This window comes from Solea solea, chromosome 2, assembly GCF_958295425.1.
Source record: "Solea solea chromosome 2, fSolSol10.1, whole genome shotgun sequence".
Classification (NCBI taxonomy): domain Eukaryota; kingdom Metazoa; phylum Chordata; class Actinopteri; order Pleuronectiformes; family Soleidae; genus Solea; species Solea solea.
The window spans coordinates 1,047,793-1,069,001 of NC_081135.1; the positions used below are offsets into that span (position 1 = coordinate 1,047,793).

The 21,209-nt window shown below is 43.0% G+C and overlaps 2 protein-coding genes across 11 annotated transcripts in view; one reads left to right on the forward strand and one right to left on the reverse strand.

The window, feature by feature from the left end:
• Window positions 1–4,541: 4,541 nt before the first annotated feature.
• LOC131477779 (R3H domain-containing protein 1-like) overlaps window positions 4,542–21,209 on the reverse strand; it is a 39,815-nt gene continuing 23,147 nt past the window's right edge. For 6 of the 10 annotated variants that reach the window (XM_058654865.1, XM_058654870.1, XM_058654867.1 and 3 more), the window contains 18 exons: window positions 20,992–21,100; window positions 20,728–20,823; window positions 20,328–20,353; window positions 19,292–19,345; window positions 18,608–18,840; window positions 16,130–16,405; window positions 15,701–15,858; window positions 15,147–15,278; window positions 13,988–14,356; window positions 13,688–13,883; window positions 10,217–10,374; window positions 9,984–10,117; window positions 8,195–8,298; window positions 6,452–6,672; window positions 6,074–6,215; window positions 5,863–5,960; window positions 5,704–5,775; window positions 4,542–5,032 (listed from right to left, as the gene is read on the reverse strand). In XM_058654865.1, coding sequence (XP_058510848.1) covers window positions 5,030–5,032; window positions 5,704–5,775; window positions 5,863–5,960; window positions 6,074–6,215; window positions 6,452–6,672; window positions 8,195–8,298; window positions 9,984–10,117; window positions 10,217–10,374; window positions 13,688–13,883; window positions 13,988–14,356; window positions 15,147–15,278; window positions 15,701–15,858; window positions 16,130–16,405; window positions 18,608–18,840; window positions 19,292–19,345; window positions 20,328–20,353; window positions 20,728–20,823; window positions 20,992–21,100 — 2,581 coding nt within the window. In that variant the 3' untranslated portion in view covers window positions 4,542–5,029. Of the gene's footprint in view, window positions 5,033–5,703; window positions 5,776–5,862; window positions 5,961–6,073; window positions 6,216–6,451; window positions 6,673–8,194; window positions 8,299–9,983; window positions 10,118–10,216; window positions 10,375–13,687; window positions 13,884–13,987; window positions 14,357–15,146; window positions 15,279–15,700; window positions 15,859–16,129; window positions 16,406–18,607; window positions 18,841–19,291; window positions 19,346–20,327; window positions 20,354–20,727; window positions 20,824–20,991; window positions 21,101–21,209 lie in introns of those variants that run through there. The other 4 variants (XM_058654868.1, XM_058654866.1, XM_058654872.1 and 1 more) reach the window with 4 other exon arrangements.
• LOC131477880 (translocon-associated protein subunit gamma) lies at window positions 10,626–11,502 on the forward strand. Its single transcript, XM_058654873.1, has one exon. The coding sequence runs from the start codon at window positions 10,702–10,704 to the stop codon at window positions 11,257–11,259; it is 558 nt and encodes a 185-aa protein (XP_058510856.1). The 5' UTR covers window positions 10,626–10,701; the 3' UTR covers window positions 11,260–11,502.

Below are 21,209 nucleotides of genomic sequence, written 5' to 3' on the forward strand. Positions count from 1 at the left end.
TATTTAACTCACTCTCCCACACCAAAGCCCACAGAGAAAATCAGTGATTTTAACATCACACACAGGAGTTGTTGATCCACTGCTGCCTCCATCACTAAGTTCAAATGTCTTATTTTTGTGAATTCAGCATTTGTAATACTGCATTTAGACATAACTTAGTGACACAAAGTGACCACACGAGGCAGCAGTAGACCAGCAGCTCCTGTGTCCCCGTGAGCTTAAATCAGTGATTTTCTCTGTGGGCTTTGGTGTGGGGCTAAAATCAGTTTATCCGTCATGTTTTAAATGAGAGTGAATGAATTTGTCTACGGCTGTTTTTTTTTTTTTTCCAGCAAAATCAATGCTTTGTGTCAGAACCTCGTACAACCAACCAGTCAAAATAAAAAAAGAGAAAGTATTAACCCTTTAAAACATGCTCTGGGGTTGCTATGAGCAACTGGGGAGGAGGAGCAGTCATTGTTTGATCTACTGAAGTGGCCTGAGGTCTGTGTGTGTGTGTGTGTGTGTGTGTAAGACATTAAATCAAGGCTACAACATGATTGTTTTAATGAGTTCATGTGGCAGGTGAGATTTATATGAGACCATGTAGTTCATAAATCATATATACACACACACACACACGTATTATGTACTGTAACACAACTATGACATTGTTTATAAGAAGAAAAAATAAAGGTGTCACCTAGATTAACAATATTCATTATTTTAAACTTCAAACATCAAATATATTGATTTCTTTTCCATCTAAATAAGTGTGTGCGCGCAGCTTATATCTATAAATATTTATATACTGTAATTATTCTATATCATCATGACATGTTTGAAGGGATAGTTCAGGTAAAAGCAGCCAGAGAAAATGGCTGAAAACAACAAGAAACTGACGTTTGTAAACCACTCACTCTCCCACACCAAAGCCCACAGAGAAAACCCGTGATTTTAACATCACACATACACACACACAGGAGTTGTTGATCCACTGCTGCCTCCATCACTGAGTTCTAATGTCTTATTTGTTTGAATTCAGCATTTGAAATATTTCATTTAGACTTAACTCAGTGACACAAAGTGACCACACGAGGCAGCAGAGGACCAGCAGCTCCTGTGTCCCTGTGAGCTTAAATCACTGATTTTCTCTGTGGGGTTAGGTGTGAGAGAAAAACTTCAGTTTCCTGTTGGAAAAGTGTGTCTAACAGTGAGATAAAGACGTTAAGATATCGTGGACTTAAGCTGACATAGATTTTATGGTGTGAGTGTGAAATCCTGGTTTTAGCAGTGATTTTAGCTCACGGATTTCAAACACTGAATTTTACAAAATAAGACATTATGTGATATAATAGTGATGGAGGCAGCAGTGGATCAACAACTCCTGTGTGTGTGTGTGTGATGTTAAAATCACTGGTTTTCTCTGTGGGCTTTGGTGTGGGAGAGTGAGTGGTTTACAAACCTCAGTTTCCTGTTGGTAAAGTCTGTCTCACAGTGAGATAAAGACGTCAACATGTTCTTAAGATGTCGTAGACTTAAGGCAGTGTAAGTTTTGTCAGGTGAGTCTTTTAAAAATCATTTTAGTCATGTTCATGCTGACAGCCATGATTTCACTGAGCGAGAGAGAGAGAGAGAGAGAGAGGAAAACACCCTGAACTGTCCCTTTCACATGCATATCCTACATGTAATGACCTCATTATTGTGTGTGTGAAACAGTGATGGAGACCATTACAGCTCGTTGACCTCTGTGGTCACACCTTAGTCCAAATAAACGTGTGAATGTTGAGGACAGACGTGACTGAGTGACTGTGTGTGTGTGTATGTGTGTGTGGTTGAGAGTTTCCCCCTAACAACACCCTCCTCCACTACGTTCCTATGGAAACAACCCAGTATGTGTGTGTGTGTGTGTGTTTACTTAATGAATCAATTATCGAGGAAGAGGAGAAGCTCATTTGAATAATCTCTAAAAAAAACAGTACATCTTCATCTCACACACACACACACACAAACACACACACACACCTGACATGGCTGCTCACTGTCATAATTGCTTCTGGAAACAGTGTCATTTCTTTTTTAGAAATATAAAGGTGAAAGTGTCACACCGCCCCCTGCTGGTCACTGCTGGTTCTGCTTCTACAAACTATCTTTATTTGAGTCGTTTGTTTTTGTTTTTATCTCCGCACACTTTGATGCTATAGAGCTTTTTCAATGTATGAAAAATGTATAAAAACCTGAATAAATATTGGTTAAATAATTATAAAAACATGTTCGGATTAAGTTAATTTAATCTTAAATTAAATCAAAAATAATCAAATGAATTAGTTATTTATTAGCTCAGGATATAAACAGACACATGCGTTTATGTCATTAATATAAAACATTTTTAATACTATTTTTATTCCATGAACAAAAAAGTTATTATCAAAGTAGAAGCTTAATTAATCCCATAATTAATAGAAATTGATTAAAGCAAAAAGAATCCAGATCATGACTGTGTTAACTGCTTTTCATGGTGTAACAGCACCACGCTGTGGTGGCTGGTGGAATTACATCCCTTTATTTCAGTTTAATTAATCAGGATTTGAACTATAATTTAATATATTGGTAATATTTCTTACACGTGCACGACTTAAGTCTGCGATCATTATGGATTTATAAAGTTTATTTATACATATTTCAAAATATGAATGTTCACATATGTATAGGATGCAAAGAAGAGCGATTTATTTTAACATAAAACCTTTTCAATTGTATCTTAGAGGCGCAGTTTGAAAGAATTCGTTACATCTGGAAACTACGGTGGCCTGCACAGACCAGAGAGAGAGATTGTTATTTGTCTTTTTTTTTTCCTTTAAAAAAAGTGAAACTCGGCCCACAATGTTTATTCGAAGGCTATGAAAACCAAATAATTCCTATTTTAAAGTGATAATACAGCAATACAATCATTCTGAGGAGTATTAAACATCGTATTTTTTTGGTGACTATAGATAATAAAGCTTCCTGCCTTCATCTTTGTTTGAATCAGAAACATCTATGAGCCGAATAGTCTGCCATGTTTCAATTAACCGTTTTACACGTGTGAATATTAATTTATCTCATGTCCAATTAACAAAGAAGCAGGTGAAAAGTAAAAATGCTCACTTTTTGAATGGAGTTATGCACCGTCTCCGCTCCACCTGCTGTAGTACCAGCCTCTGTCCACCAGGTGTCGCTCTTTACATTTGTGTGAAGCCAAAACACGCAGACAAAGGCCTCGTCCTCATATGCAGACTTGAAAACGTCCACGGTCACGAAGTGTGGACTTATTTTCTGTCCCGCTGTGACTTCATCGAGTGTGTGAGTGTCGTCTTCGTCTCTCATGCGGCCATTTTGAGCACTCACTTCCCGCTAATTACCCACAGTTCATAGCGTGTGGTGACGAAGCAACTATTAAAAAGTCATAAAAACGAGCTAAAAACCACGAAAACAAAGTTTTTATGTCATAAAAATGTTAGGGCTGCATCAATTAATCGGTCACTAAAGCACTTACTAACCACTTTGATAGTTGACTCAATAAGTTTAAGCGTTTGTTCCACCGAAATCAGCTTCTTTGTTGTGAATTTAGGACATTAATACATTTTTGAGTTTCGGCAAACATTTATCAACATTTTACACCATTTTCTTTGCTTAAATCAACAGTTTTAATGACATTTAAGTTTCCTAAAGGTGAAAATGTCTGTGGACTAAACGAGACGTAATATGTTTAAACAACTACACAATTATTCTGTTTTGAGTGTTTTAGTGAATTTTCAGCATTTAAAATTGAATTTATTCTCTTTCTTCGCTCTTATATGACAGTAAAATGAATATCTTTGGACAAAAAAAGACAGTCTTTAATATTTAGTAAACAGTGATTGACATTTATCACCATTTTATGGTCAGAATAACTTGGGGAATTAATTGAGAACTTAATTTAGTTACTACTTTTTCCAAATCTAAAATAGATTTGAATAGATTTCAAAGCTGTAATCTGACACTACAGGGACGTTTGTAAATTTGTTTAATGCTCCAAAAAGTTCCTTCCACACATGTGAGGAAAACATTTATTAGAGTGGAACATAAAGAGACACAGAAATCCTCGGGAGGGCTTTTTTCCACACAAAATAACAACAACAACAATAATAATAATAATAACAATACAAATAAAAAAGCCTTGATTGCATTTGTCTTGTGCATATAAACATTTTAATTAAATATAAAAGAAAGTGACCCGGCTGAGTGCAACAAACAGGTGTGAGCAGGTCAATGACAATCCAGGCCCGGTCCAACTCCAACAAACTCTTCATCTTCATCATCATCACTTCAGTGCAAATGCGACATTCACTGTGTATGAATTATTCAGGTAGTTTGTCTAATTATTCAGTGTTTATTGTTGTCGAGGGTCACGAGGTTAAAGCTGCGGGGGGAAAAGACGTCATTTTTGTTTTTCCGATCGTTTGTCGATCAATCGGACGGACGACCGACGCTTTCATCGTCTGATTTTAAAAACGCGGGAACAACTATTTTTTTTTAAAAAGAAAAGAAAAGAAAAAAGGGAGCCACAGTGGAGACAAGAACTTCCCGTAAAACCTTCTCTGAACACTTCAACAGCAAACTGGGGAAGAGGCCAGCAGGTGGCGCCACCGTGTGTCGGCCTCTGAAAAGATAAAAGAAGGTCATAAAAAAAAAAGAGTGGACATTGGTAGAGTCAGTTTTTGAGAGGACGTCTGGAGTCCAGACTGAGGCAGCGTGTGCACATCTGTCCCAGTCACGCCGCTCGTCTTTGTGTGTGTGTGTGGAGCAGAGAGGGGGCGCTGTGGAGCGAGGTGTGTGTGTGTGTGTGTGTGTGTGTGTGTGTGTGTGGGACGGCCAGGCTGGAAGGAGGAGAGTGAGATGAGGCCATGTTTCTGTCCGGAGGCGACGATGATAGTGGGGGTTCGATTCCCCGCCACCGCTGCTGCTGCAGAGTGGAGCCAGGAGGAGGCTGGAGTCTGTGCAGCTGTCGCCCTCTGGAGGACACAACTGCTCACTGCACACAGAGTGAGAGAGAGAGAGAGAGAGAGAGACTGTGACTGTCAGAGCTGGAGAGAGAGGAATCCCACACCTGCACCATCAGCAGGTTTCAGTGAAAACATCTGCTGAGCTTCATTAGCGTCTGTTTTCTTTAATGTTTCAACATTAATTAATCATCCATCAGTTTGGTTTTACATTAAAAAGAAATTAGAAATCAAATAAAGATGAGGGGGTGACTTCGTGTTCCACTCGACATCATCGCTGCGGTCGAGGAGGCGTGTGTGTTGTGTGTGTTTGTTGATAAAAGCAGGAAAAAAACATCTGAAATAATCAGCACTTTTCTGTAAATCCTAACACCTCAGAGGCTGCAGGTGACATTCTGCCACGTCTGGAGTTTATTCTGCACACACACACACACACACACACACACACACACACACACACACACACACACACACACACACACACACGAGCTGTTGAGTTCAAATGTCTTATTTTGTAAAATTTGGTGTTTAAAATTCTTTGTTCAGATTTACTTCAGTGACACAAAGTGACCACACGAGGCAGCAGAGGACCAGCAGCTCCTGTGTCCCCGCGAGCTAAAATCACTGATTTTCTCTATGGACTTTGGTGTGGGAGAGTGAGTGGTTTACAGTTTAAAAAAAAAAAAAAGGTGTCTTCACTTACACCGAGATCTGAGGACACAGACTTCCTGCCCGCCTTCCTCCCATGACCGCCACGCCAAACGCCGAATGAACCCTGAGGAGGAAAAAGAATCACGATCACAACATGACGTTTATTTAGTGTGTGGGTGGGTGTGTGTGTGTGTGTGTGTGTGTGTCTGACCTGGTGTTTGGTCATCATGTGTGCAGTGTGCAGCAGTGAAGGTCTGATGTTGGGTTTGTAATGCAGAGGTTGACCCAGGAGAGAGAAGTGAGTTTCACCTGAAGAAAGAAACACACAAAATTATAATATAATAATAATATTTTTATATCGTACATTTAAAAACACTTGAAAATGTGACGTATGATAATTTGATGAGGCGGCCGTGTCGTACCTTGTCCACTGTGGCAGAAAGCTGTACGCAGCTGAGGGGGCGGGGCCAGGAGAGGGATGGGTGAAAGGCCTGATGGGAGTCCTGTGGCGCTGGGCGGTCGTCCTGGCGAGGGCGTGAGCGCCGGAGACGAGGGCAGGCTGCTCTACACACAACACGCCGAGCGAGGAGGCAGCGGCGAGAATGTGGAGGAGACACAAACACTTTCATTCAAACAAAAACAAACTAACACGGGGCGCCGCTTCTGTCATCAGCGCCGTTTCCGTCACATTAGCCTCACTAATGTAGCGTCACGCCCCGACACTGGGACTATTTTCTCCTCGTTTGAGGAACAAATGTGCCGTGAATGTGTGCGTTTGGCAGTGGAGTCGGCGTTTGTACCTGGGCGTTGTCCACCTGCGGCGGCGGCTGCAGCGTTAGTGGCTGTAGCTGCAGTTCGGCGGGGCGCCGGCCGCGGTGGTGCTCGTTCCCCGGGTGTTTGTAGCCGGGCTGTTTGCGTTGGCAGGGGGACGGAGCGCGAGGCTGCTGACAGGAAGGAGCCGTCATCTGCAGCATCACCACACCGCCACCGCCGCTGCCACCAGGGGGCGCTGGCAACAAACCTACACACATTACAAGAGATACACAATGAGATCGTTCTATTATTAAAGTTTTTTTTCTTTAAATTTTATCAGTTGACACCAGAAGTCGGACCTTCCATGTTCCGATTCGTAAATTTCAACTGGAACACACCCTCAAGCTGGATTTCCTACTCTGTACGTCTAAGATGGCTGCCACTCATAACCACAGTAAAAAACACAGTGAATATCATGTAGTAGAGTGATATTTTTTAAACGTAGCTGCTTACGTGAGTAAAATAAAGTGTAGAGTGTTGTTATCGACTGCTAACGCTAACAAAGGCTAGCCGGGGAATATTTCTATAATAAACTCTAATAAATTTCTAATCATCGTAAATGGATTGCACACATTTACTTTTTATATTTAATTATGATATTTATGACATTTATTTTGTCGTTTTTGTACAGAAACATAATCAAACACACACAGTACAATGTGAACTTTAAATTAATTTAAAATAAAAAACTTATCTCTTTTAATGGTTTAATTTGTTGTCCTGTGCCTAAAACTGTGCTGCTGTAACAACAATAATAAACATTTCCCCCTTTTTGGATCAATAATGTTTTTATATATGCAAATATAAACATTATTCTTGATTTAAATACAAAAATAATCGTCAACCTTTTTAAAAATCTGATTTTAAAATTTTATTTTAAATTTTAAAACAGTTTGAGTGTTTTTTTATGTTTCCTCTTAAATGTGAATATTTTTAACAATATCCTGCAGCAAAGACACAACAAATGAACCTGCAGATCGTTCATTCTACAGCACTTAAATAACACAAGGGCTGCAACTATTGTATTTAATTAATTTAACACATTTTCTCAAATGTTCTTCTTCTTAAATGTGAATATTTTTCTGTTTTCTTTGCTCTTATATAACAAAGAACATCATTTGCAGGTTTGAGAGACATTTTCTGAGTCCTCGATTCATTGAATATGAAAATAATTGCTAGTTGCAGAGGGACTTAAAACAACTGAAGTGTTTTTTGAAGTTGTCGTGTGGATAAAAGATGTTCATGTGAAACCACAACGTTCCTGCTGCCACCGACTGTTCATCTCAGTGAATTAAAACACATAATGAGTTTCCGACGCCTGAACTCTGATAACAGATGAGGTTTAAAGAGAAAATACTAACGTCTGAGCCGCGACCTTGTGAAAAAAAAAGGACGACATAATTAATTTGTCTTTCCATAAATGGAGCAGATCAAACAGAGCAGACGCCGCTGTTGATTTATGAAATAAAACCTTAGAATGACAGCTGCGAGGACGCAGGACGCAGTGTGACCTTCATCTGACCTCAGTCATGAACACTCCCCCTGCAGTGTAAAGGTCAGCGGTGAGAAGAGTGGATTAAACGTGGATTACAGTCGTTTTCAGATCATTGCCTGACTTCACTTTATCACTTGTTACGTGGGATTATTCACACGAGACGATAAGAGAATAAACATGGAGAGAGGTTCCACATGATTATGATGTGGACATGCTCAGCCTCCAGGGGGCGTACCTGCGTACTGCTGAGCCGGGTGCTGCTGTGAGACGCAGGGCGTGGACGTGTGAGGAAACTGGAGCTGCTCCATCATCGGAGTGGGGAGGAAACTCACTGTAGAGCTGCCAGAAAACACCGAAACACAGCGACAGAGAGAGAGAGAGAGAGGTTTATTATGGTAGAAAAACATCAGTATATGCATTAAAACTGTTACTAGAAATGAAATAATAGAAGTTATTTGTATTTAAAATAGTGTGGTTTAGAAACAAGTTTCCAAGACCAGGTCCCCACCTGATCAGACCTGAGAGGATCATTAATCATTATTGATCAGCAGCTCAGACGCTTAATGTGATCAGAGTCAAGAGCAGCTGCTGTAGATCCTGACTCTGCAACTCAGGGATTAAACCTTAATCTAGAACATTCAGATAAAACCAGACTGTTCTGATAAAACCAGACTGTTGAGATCAAACCAGACTGTTCTGATAAAACCAGACTGTTCAGATCAAACCAGACTGTTCAGATTAAACCAGACTGATCAGATCAAACCAGACTGTTGAGATCAAACCAGACTGTTGAGATCAAACCAGACTGTTCTGATAAAACCAGACTGATCAGATCAAACCAGACTGTTGAGATCAAACCAGACTGTTGAGATCAAACCAGACTGTTCTGATAAAACCAGACTGTTCAGATCAAACCAGACTGTTCAGATCAAACCAGACCAGACTGTTCAGATCAAACCAGACTGTTCAGATTAAACCAGACTGTTCAGATTAAACCAGACAGTTCAGATCAAACCAGACTGTTCAGATTAAACCAGACAGTTCAGATCAAACCAGACAGTTCAGATCAAACCAGACAGTTCAGATCAAACCAGACTGTTCAGATCAAACCAGACAGTTCAGATAAAACCAGACTGATCAGATCAAACCAGACTGTTCAGATTAAACCAGACTGTTCAGATTAAACCAGACTGTTCAGATTAAACCAGACTGTTCTGATAAAACCAGACTGATCAGATCAAACCACTGTTCTGATAAAACCAGACTGATCAGATCAAACCAGACTGTTCTGATCAAACCAGACTGATCAGATCAAACCAGACTGATCAGATCAAACCAGACTGTTCAGATCAAACCAGACAGTTCAGATCAAACCAGACAGTTCAGATCAAACCAGACAGTTCAGATCAAACTGGTCTGTGCTTGTTCTGAGCTCTAAAAGCCGCGGGGACTCGAGAGCAGCTGGTGAAAAACCAGCCTGCAGGTGGACGGTCGACTCTTTGGGGAGAAGACAGAGAGAGAAGCTGCTGCTGCATAAATCATTTCCACACCGACTGTCCCACTAACACAACCTGCTTTTACTCCTGAGACCACGAGGAAGAAACTCCTCCTCCTCCTCCTCCTGCTGCTGCTGCTGCTGCTGCTTTTATTTAAAGTACCGACTAAATCATTTAAAAGGCATTTGCTTTGTTTAAGAGGATCAGGTTGATGTGTGTTCTGATGCAAGAGTTAAAAACAAGTGAAGAAAATCCTCGTGCTGTATTGATTTGTGTGCATCTGAGTGAGTGACTTCATCGTTTCCTCATAAAACACACAAACAAACACGTAGTTAGTAGAAAATGATGTCGAGAAAATAGGATTCCAGAGGGAAATTACTTTGATTTCTGCTCCAGTATGAAATAATGATATTTCCATCGATTCTCAAGGTCATTTTCTTGATTTATCTGCCGACATTTAGTCAATAAAGAATAAAACATGTGTTATTTGACATTAAACAAGCGGCTGCTGCAGTGTCAGACTCGTACCTCATGGTGGCGTGCTGGTTCGGGGGCAGCAGGCCGTAGCACGGCTGCATGCCGCCGACGGCCACGGCGCTCTGTCCTGGCTGACAGGAGACAAACACCGGCTGCTGGTACGGCTGCTGTGGCACAGAAACCTGCTGCACACAACACAACAAACGCACAACAAACACACGACACAAACGTCACATTTCTGACTTCACTGAAGGCAAAGAAGCTTTGTGTTTGAGTTTAAATACCTGATAGGACTGCATGGGAGAGTACTGGACCATCATGCCTTGCATCTGGTTGCCCATATTGCTTTGCTGGTTGCCAGTGAGGCCGAGGTTGGGTGTTGGCTGAACGCCCACTACAGTCTGGTAGCTGGACGCTGGGTTTGGCATCACGGCCTGGTGCACTGAAAACACAAACACACTGAAAACTTCACATTCAGGATGGAAACATTTTTACTTTTCAAGAGTTTGGAATAAAAAACAAACACAAAAATCCTCATTTTGAGGGTTTTTTCCCACCATTTTCTGACCAAAGTCATCGAGAAGCAGAGAAAATAATATTTTTGGGGCTAATGCTTAAAGGACCAGTGTGTAAGGATTAGTGCCGCAGAGAACTACGGTGGATTAAATCTCTTTAAAAGTGACTTTATGCTCTTTTCTCCTCGTACAGCGACGTGTCAGTCCTTCTGTGTTCAGACCTGAGCAGCTAACACACCGGTCACTCTACAGCCATGGCTCCCAAAGGCAGCAACAAGCAGCAGTCAGAGGAGGACCTGCTTCTCCAGGACTTCAGCAGAAACCTCTCGGCCAAATCCACCGCTTTGTTTTACGGGAACGCGCTCATCGTCTCTGCCATCCCCATCTGGCTCTTCTGGAGGATTTGGCACATGGACCTGGTCCAGTCTGCAGTTCTGTACGCTGTCATGACTCTGGTCAGCACCTACCTGGTGGCCTTTGCCTACAAGAACGTCAAGTTTGTTCTCAAACATAAAGTTGCTCAGAAGCGTGAGGACGCTGTTTCCAAGGAGGTGACTAGGAAGTTGTCAGAGGCAGACAACCGCAAGATGTCCCGCAAGGAGAAGGATGAGAGAATCCTGTGGAAGAAGAATGAAGTTGCTGACTATGAGGCCACCACCTTCTCCATCTTTTACAACAACACACTCTTCCTGGTCCTCGTCATCGTCGCCTCCTTCTTCTTGCTAAGGAACTTCAACCCCACCGTCAACTACATTCTATCCATCAGTGCCTCCTCTGGACTCATTGCTCTGCTTTCCACCGGCTCCAAGTAAAGTCAGAAGCTGAAGGGACGAGGGATAATGGGGTGGGACTGGGAAGGAGGGAAGGACGGACATGGGGTTAAAAAAAGAAAAAGGGGCAAACAGAATTGTTTTTTTCACTGAGTTAAGGAATGGGGTTTGAAGAGAGACTGTGATATTACATTTCATCTTCATGAAATTCATGATCAAATGTCTGGAGGGTGTTTCTCCAGGTCTGTCTTCTGTTTTTTGTAACAAATAAAGCAACCAGGTATACCTGTAAAAAAAAAAAAAAAAAAAAAAAAAAAAAAAAGTGACTTTATGTTGTGTTTGCTGCCTCTGTAAGTCTTTATAAACTTCTTATTCTACAGCACGCTGCTCCTTTAGTCAAAGACCAAATGATGAAGATGCTGCTGCTGTAAATAAAGGGATATTTCAGACGTTTATGAGACACTTTGTTGTAAACAGCGAGAATAAAGGGACGCGAGTGAGGACAGGAGGAGACGGGCGGCAGACTGAAAGGTTGAGGACGCTGTTACATGTGAGCAGCTTTGAGGCTCCGGGACTAAATGAGAAAGTCGATATATTTGATTTTTCCTGCGGTGAAGCTGAACCTGAACACACAGACCTGAGCTCAGGGCCGACACACAATCACATCTCTACTGTACCTCTTCACAATCTAATTAAAAAAAGAAGAAGAAAAACACGGTCAAAGTCACAGCGGCGGCGGCGGCGACAGCAGCCATGTTCCCAGTGGCCTAAAATGGCTGAGCGGATTCCTCGGGGGCGGGGCAAAGAGACGGACACTTTAAATGTCAAGGTGACAAAAAGACATTTGAAAATAGCGTTGTCCCCCGGTGACACAGACGTGGTGATCCGAGGGACAAAGGAGAGGACGTCCTTTTGTCAAGGAGACGACATTTCTCTCTCCTTCAGCCACAAACCAGGCGTGAAACCACCACCATATCACACACACACACACACACACACACAAATGAGGTCACAGCGGGCCACGCCCACTCCGTCGTCCTTCACAGGTGTTGTCGGCTGCTGCTGCAGGTGAGCGGCTGAAAAAGAGACCGGTTCACTGTGAGATTCATAGAGGCCTCTCAGACAGCGTCCCGGCCCCGCCTCCCGCCACTCTCACTTCCTGTGACATCACGCGCACACACGCAAGCACACCGCTGTGACATCATCCCAGCCACGGAGCTTCATTTTCACATGTACATATAAATAAAAGTCATACTGATAAATGACTGAACATCATCCAATAATTAATCATTAAATATCACAATTTATGGTGACATTGTTGATTGCCCTCGTTCTTTGACAGAAAAGATCATTTTTTGGAGTTTTCTTCCATCATCAGTGAGTCTGACGACATGAACAAGACGTGTAAACGATTAAATAAACTCCAGATGAAGATGAAGGTACAGAATAAGCAGGTCTGAGGCCGCGGGAGGGAGTTTCCAGCGCTATCTGCTCGTGTACCTATTGTTTTTAATTAAGGTGGAAACAGAAGGCAGGCGAGGCTGTGCAGTCCTCGCTGCTCTGCTTTCCCTCAGAAATAATTGCTGTCCTTTGTCTTTGTAGGTCAGCGTCATTTGTCCACCGTCTATTCCCCGAGTCCCCAGCAGGGAGGCGGCGTTTGCAGCATTCACATGACAGAACAGTTGCCGCAGCCACTTAAAGAGACGCCTCCGTCTGTGTGTGTGTGTGTGTGTGTGTGTGTGTGTGTGTGTGTGCAGGAGCTAACAATCTCAACTCCTGCGGTGAAGAAGAAGAGAGAAAAAAATCCCGCAGAATAACCAAGTAGACGACTCCCGTGGAGACGTTTGAACTCATAAAAACAAACAAACAGAAATATTTGTCCTTCAGCAGCAGAGACGGAGTCAGACGTCTGCAGCTGCTGCTGCAGCAGCGTAACACACACACACACACACACACACACACCATACCATTTTATCACAAATGAGCATAAAGGAAGCTGCTGGTGGTTCATGTTTGTGAGAAAAAATCATTCATATTTCATGCTGAACTCACCAACATACAGTCCTAGTGATATACTTTGAAATGCCACAAGGGGGAGCTGCAACACTGTTGCATGTATAATTTCTCTGGTAACACAATCCTGTTCATTTGTACATATTTCAGGTTTTTTTTAATGTTATTTTGTCTTTTTTCCCCAGTATTTTTCCAACATTTTGTAACTTTTTTTTATAACATTTATAACATTGCAACAGTTCTTGGTCACAAAGTAACAGTTTTGTGAACAACAGAGAAGTTTCAGTAACATCTCGTTTGGGTGACGTCACAACTTTTTGTCAATTTTTGCTGTTTTATAATTTTGTCTTTATTTGTGGAGATTTTTTGAAAAGTTAAGAATAAAAACTACATGGAGGAAGATTTAAGATTTTATGACTTACTCTAGTACTATACTGCTATTGTTCCATGTTCTTACCTTGTTGCTGCGGCAGGTTTTGGCTCTGAGGGCAGTTAAAGGGCAGCGAGTTGACGGGCAGACGGTGGTAGAGCTGCTGCTGCTGCTGATGATGATGCTGCTGCTGCTGCTGATGATGCTGCTGATGATGATGCTGCTGCTGCTGCTGGGTGGAGCAGTGTGGATGATGAGCTGAGGAGCAGTAACATGTTGACAGCTGAAAGGGGGCGGAGAGCAGAGATTGAGGTGAGTTTGTGCAGCAGAGATGAATGAGGGTGTGTGTGTGTGTGTGTGTGTGTCTGTGTGTGTGTGTGTGTGTACCTGCTGGAGAGGCTGCTGGATGTACGCGTGCTGCTGGAGTAACGGCTGGTTCAGGGCGGAGCCAGGAAACGCAGCCGGGCCCGGGGTGGAGCTGGGGTAAGTGTGGTGATAGGGGGCTTGAGTCTGGAGTGGGATGTGTTGACCTTGAAGCAGAGCTGAGTGACCTCCCGAAGGACCCGCCACCACGTAGTTGACCTGCTGTGGGGGAGGAGGAGGAGGCGGAGCTCCCTGCAGCACCATGGGGGTCGGGTGGTGGTGGTGGTGGTACATAGTGGGATAGTGACGAGCGTCTTGAGCCGCGGCTCCACCGTCACTGGGCGGATGCTGCGTCAGAGTCATGTGACTGAACTGGGCGTTCAGGACGTCGGGCTGCAGAGCAAGGATTTAACAACAGTTTAACCACCAGGGGGCGCTCATCTGATTTCAAAGATACTTGTTCACATCTTTGTGAAAATCAGTGATTTAAGCTCACAGGGACACAGGAGCTGCTGGTCTACTGCTGCCTCGTGTGGTCACTTTGTGTCACTGAGGTAAATCTCTATGGGCTTTGGTGTGGGAGAGTGAGTGGTTTACAAACGTCAGTTTCCTGTTGTTAAAGTGTGTCTAATAGTGAGATAAAGACGTGAACATGTTCTTAAGACATCGTAGACTTAAACTGGCGTATATTGTTCATTGTGGTCTCATATTTTAACTGAGCATAAACCCACATTAATAAAGCTGAACTGTGCCTTTAATGTGGCCGAGGCCTGCAGAGACAGGGTATTTATCAGCATCGTCTCTCTGACATGTTGTTGGAGAAGTAGTGGTTGATATTTTTTTGAGTCATGGATTATTCAGAGCTAACATCTGGTGATGAATTAAATATTAATGGAACTTTTCCGCCGGCATAATTAGCCACAGAGACACTAAAACCAGGTCAAAAACCAGGTTAAGTGAATACATTATTTAAATATCTGCTCCATTTAAACACACCTTCTTATTTTCCCCTTTATTCTTTAAAGAGCCACCAAATCTAAAGAGAAGTTGTGACTGAACAGAGTGTAATGAGCTCATAGCAGGAACACATGAAGACCTGGATCCTAACAGAGACGCAGACTCGGTCTCTTTAGTTCTGAACGGATTTAAACAGCAGCTCAGAGAAAAGTCATAAGGTCTGTACCACAGTGTACTGTTGGTTAGCACAGATGGGCAGGAACTGAGAAGGAGGAAGAGGAGGAGGAGGAAGAGGGTAAGAGACCGCCGGGTTGTGGACAGGCTCAGAGGACGGCTGGAGAGGAGGACAGATGATCGGCTGAGAGAGAGGAAGAGGAGACGCACACGGGGACAGGACATGAGACGCGTCGGAAGAAACACAGAGGGAGCGTCGTTGATGAGTGTAATAAGCCCCGCCCCCTTTCAGGCAGCAAAATAAAGAGATAAACAACCGATTCATCTTCTGCCGATTGTGATTTTAAAATAAGAGGCTGAATATGAGGTAAGTTTGCACATTTCTGTTCTCTGTCACTTTATTTACACACTTATATCTTTATATATTTAATGAAGTCATTTGCCAATCGGCCAAAGAAGGATGATTGGACCATTTGGTTTTGGGGGAGGGGCTTAGCTCCCACCATCAGCTCCCATTTCAACATTATTAGTGAGAGAGGTTAAAGGAAAAGTGCGAATGTAAAAGAGAAGGACTTTGGACAGGTGAGCGTGGCCCCGCCCACTGACCTGTGAGTGCAGATGATTGGCCGGCTGTTGCTGTCCTGCAGCAGCAGAGATCGGCTGCTGTGGGTTCTTGCCCTGCTGTGGGTTCCTGCCGGCAGCGGGGACGACGTTGGCCGGGTTGAAGACGACGGCGGTGCCGTCGGGGTGGATGAAAGGCTTGCCTGTCAAAGTAAAGTCACAGCGACGTGAGTTTGTGTCGGCGTGGCGGCGGAGGACACGCCCCCACAGACTTAAAGTTCAGCTCTGAGCTGCTGATGAATATTCACACATGTCTCCATCTGCTCGCTGCGTGGTGATCGGCCAGCTTTAGACTCATTTGACAGACACACCGAGCGCAGCACACACGTGAATATTCAGCAGGAAAACACAATAACTTATACGGAGATTCTATAAAAGATTTAAAGTGGTTTGTGAGTAGAGGACGTCACACACCTGTGTGTGGGTTGACCAGAACGCTGCCAGGTGGTATCCCTGAGGCTTCCAACGGAAACACATAGTAGTTGGTTGCTTCTGTGGCTGCTGGCGGAGGCTGCGACGGGACGCTCTTCATCATGTCGGGAGGGAGTCCCGGGCCTCTGGGGTCCACGGCCGGGTGGATCAGGGGCGGGTTGAGGATGCCGGACCTGGACGAGGTCAGGACCGGGAGGGGCAGCTGGGGGCGGGACAGAGAGCTGGAGGAGGAGCCGACGCTACTGCAAGATTCTGAACCTGAGACCGAAGAAGACACAAGATCACTCTTTATCCTTTGGTTAGCATCACAACATGTCGTTAAATAAATATCAAAGAAATGTAATTAAATCCTGAGTCCTGGAGGAATGAGGTCACAAAAACATGAACATGTCATGTATCATTAGATCTTTCAGTTTTTGTTGAGCAGCTCAGGTTTTCATCACAAATGGATCATTTTCTATAAGCTTTTAACATATATCTGTTAAACATGGACCTGCGGGGAATTTAATTATATCAAGAAGAGTAAAAGTATTTTTCAGGGTCTAATTTAGGGATGTAACGATTACCGGTATGACGATAAACCGCGGTAAAATTCCCGACGGTTATCATACCGTTTCAAATTTTAATTATCGTTAAAACCGTGATTGATTACCGCAACTGATTACCGAAAAACTCACAGTGATACTGCTCATTTCCTGGAGAAGCAGCAGCACCTGAACGGCACTCGCTCAAGCGGGCGCGCATGCACAGTTTGCACTGTCTGTCCAGCGACAACACGGCTGAAGCCACCTGCGCTCCAGAGATTACCCCCGTAAGATCAGAAATCTGGGCATATTTTGTATTTTTAAAGGATGTTGAGAGTAAAATAATTGAAGACAATCAATGCTTGTGCAGAAAATGCAAAAAAAAAATCTCCGCGAACTTCGCGGCGCGAAGCCACTTCCAATATGATGAGCCATCTCCGTGACCACCACACACAACTTTTCAGCGGGTAAGTCAACAAAAACGGGATTTCGGAATAGTGGGAAACGTCATGGTTTGTCTCGCGAAAGCGAGTAGTGTGCAGACGACACATACCGTAGCAGACCAAAATGTGTTTGTTTCTGTGTTTTTTTATTTTATTTTTATGCTGTGTACGACCGCTGCTACTTAATTATTATCCGACACAGAGTGAGGACCTGTGTGTGTGTGTGTCAGTCAGTCAGATGATAATTATTAATATTAATAATAATAATAATAATAATAATAATAATAATAATAATAATGATAATAATAATAATAATCATATAATATAAAATATCTTTTTTTAAATAAAACTTGGTTAAAAGATTTCAGTGTGTGTGTGTTCAGTACTTTTGGAACATTTTGAACACATCTAACAATACCGTGATAATATTGATAACCGTGATAATTTTGGTCACGATAACCGTGATATGAAATTATCATATCGTTACATCTCTAGTCTAATTTTACACTAAAGTTGTTGTGTTTTTAATCCACACAGAAATGTGGTTTCAAAACGATGACGTCATAATCCGGCTCATTCTTTCCTTAAATCGCCCTGGCTTCTCCACGCGTTACAGCGCCACACACAGGCCTGGCATATGTACTGCAGCGTTCAGAGTCGTCTCGTGTGAATGAAGACATTTTCTGTTTTTTTACTGAAAACTTTTTTTTTTAAAAACACAAAGAGAAGGATTGTTCTCACATGCCTTAAAGTCTCATCTATACAAATGCATTAAAACCTTTCTTTTTTTTTAGATTTATTCTAAATGAGAACATCTCTTCTCTCTCTGACTGCTCACAGACAGAGACGGAAACTGATGCAGCAGAACAGAAAAAACTCCCAAAACCCCCCAGTGAAGGCAGACGGTCTCCTCGTAAACAAGTTCAAGAAATAAATAAGAGCAGATATAATAACAACGTTGTACGCAATCTCAGCCAATCAGCTTACAAATGTGTCCAAAGAGTGGAGTGAGCGCTCACAGCAGGGGACCGAGGCCTGACTTCATCTCACTGACTTATGCATTATGCAGCGAGTCCACTTCTCCAGGTTTTTATGCTGCTGCTGCTACAACACTGTTTCACGAGCGTCGTCCATCACCGCTGCTGCTGCTCAGTAATTGGTTCTGACAGCTGTCCGGCTCCGGGGGCCGGGGGCCGGACCAACGCGCTTTATTTATGGCGGCAGGACGACAAACATTTGTTCTGATTACACCTCAGGATTCTGCTGGACGATGCAAAAACATGCTTTTAAACCTTAAAAAACACATGACATCATCATTAGAAGTGTTCCTGCCCTGATGATGCAGGGACCGCAGAGTTCCTGTGTACAGACACCGACTCTGATGAAACGCGGCGTTTTAAAACGAGAAAGACTCGGCAGAGAATCGACTCCTTGCACTTTTAAAGTGCAGAGCAAGCACTTTTTCCCCCTCACTCAGTTTATTTGTGTCTTGCCTGTTTTGGAGAGCCTGCCCGTGCTCTTGCTGCTGGCTGTGCTGTCTCCACGGACCAGGCCGGGGGAGATGCCGCTGAAGCTGCTGGCCTTGGTGATGGCGGGCCGCGGCGCCAGGCGGTTGGAGCTGTCCGAACTGTCCGTGCTGCTCCACGGCCGCGGCTCGCCGTGACGCGGCAGCGCCTCCGTCTCCGAGCTGCTCTGCCGGCTGGCTCCCGAGCGGCCGCCGCGTAACCTGCGGACGTTTAAGACGTCAGCAAATATCAGCGGAGTCTGAATTTAAAAACAACTTCACTAAATAATACATAATACACATTTACATCATTCTTGTTAAATGTCTCACACTTGCGGTGACTTTAATTCTGCAGGAGCAGAGTTCCTCGTATTCAGCGTCTGACAGAGTCCATGTTTTTAACGCTCCGTCACCTTTTTTGCAAGTTTCAATTTAGCCGTCAGAAAAACTGCAAATAAGACGTTTTTACCCAAATCGTTCAGGCTCTTAGTCGACAAAAAAAAACACTTCTGCTGACATATGCAGATTTAGTTTAACATCATTTAAAAGTTTGTTTTTCTGCTCAGTCAACGATCTTAAAAATCCAGACACTTCACATGTGACAGGAAGTACACGCTCATCATCAATACTCCTCATCCATATCAGCTGAGTGAGACAGACGGGCTGAACACACCTGAACATCTGCCTCCTCTGCTGTGTGCTCAAGCACGAGCCTTCATCCTGCACGCTGAGGAAGACGAGGACGAGGAGGAGAGAGGTGTTAGAGAGTGAGACATCCACCATTTTAAAAACTGACAGGAGGAGAAGCTGCTGCTGCTGCTGCTGCTGCTGCTGCTGCTGCTGCTTCTCTCTGAATCACAGCAGCCATGTTAGAAACACATCCATCAAACGGATTCATTCATTTTTATGGCTGAAAAGTGTGCTGACTTTTCTGTTTTAATAGTAGTATATCCATAGTAATAATCAAGTGATAATAATGATGAAAGTGTTGCTCAGTGTTTCCAAAAATCCAGAAATGATGATGTTTTTGGACAAAAACTCAGTTTGAATGATCTATTTGTCGTAAGGAGCAAAGAAGGGAGAAAATATCCACATTTAAGTTTAAGCTTGTTTTAATTACTGAAATATTAATTGATTAGTTGTCTGGTGCAGAAAATGCAAGACAATCTGTCTCAAATGTCTTGTTTTTATCCACAAACACAAAAGGATTCAGTTTTAATGATAAATATTCACATTTAAGAAGCTGAAACAATCACAAAACCTGTTTTCATGATTTAAAAAGGCCAACCAAGAATGATTGATCGTTACCAAAAGGGTGCGTCAACCTTTAAATAAATAAATAAATATTAAAGATGATCCAATTGATGAAATAAAAGATGAGTTTGAGTTTTACAAAGTACAGATTGTGACGAACGTTAAAGTTAAAGGCAAAATTCCGGTGCATCGTCGGCACAAACCGAGCAGATGAAGAAGAAATGAGTGCAGTCTTTTAAACTGCATTTGTGGGTTTTTGTCTTTTATTCTGAATAAAACACAGGAAAACACAGAATAAAGCAGTAATACATTTTAGTGCTTTTATGAAGCATTTTGCAAGTTTCTGACAACAAAGAGGTGCAAACTTGCATGAATAATCTTGTAAATCTGACATTTCTGACTATTTTTCCTGTTGTTATTTCCACAGACAGAATGATTGTGATGCACTTTCTTACCTTCTGTCCAGTATGAAGTGATCTCCCTGTGGGTCAAAGTGAAAATGACACTCAGTCACAGTTTGTTGTCACAGACAGGTTTATGTTTGTTTTTTAATGACTCTACAATGACGATGACTTGAAGAGTAAACACTAGAGAAAGTTAACGCTTCATGAGGTGAATTCAGTTAAAAAAAACACCAAGGCTCCAAAATGGAGGCAGTCGTCGTCGTGTCTCTAAAATCATAAATCTGACAGAGTTAATTGACTGCGAGACATCTATTGAATTTGCACATGAATAGAAACAACACAAAGATTTGTGTAACATCACCCCCCCTTCCTCTTTCTTCTCCTTCTCCTCCTCCTCCTCCTCCTCCTCCCCACCCCCCACCCTCAGCCCTCCTACGCTAACAGCTCTCACATCATGTGCAAATATCCTTTCTCTGGCTCGCTGGTACTCCTCCTCCCGCTCCTCCATGGACTTGCTCCTCTTGTCAGCTTTCAGACGCATTCGAATCTGGCAACGACACACACACACACTTCTTTAGCACTCGTACGAGACACGCCAGATTGTCCCCACTCTTACCAACATGTCAGAAATGAAAGTGACAGCTTGGTGAGGGAGAAGAAGAAGAAGAAGAAGAAAAGGAAGAGGAAGAAGAGGAGAAAGAGAAGAAACACCCACCGCGCTGTCTTCACGATCAAAGCTGGAGTTGTCTCGTTTGAGAATGTAGCGTTTCTGGAAATCGTCCACTCTGTCATCCTTGATGTGCTCCGAGAATTTCTGGTCGGGTCTGTGGGAGGAGGAGGGAGGAGGAGGGAGGAGGAAGAGGAGGGGGAGGAGGGGATTGACAGGAGTTTCAGCGGCAGCTTCACTTCAGGAACATCCTGACAGCAGCATAT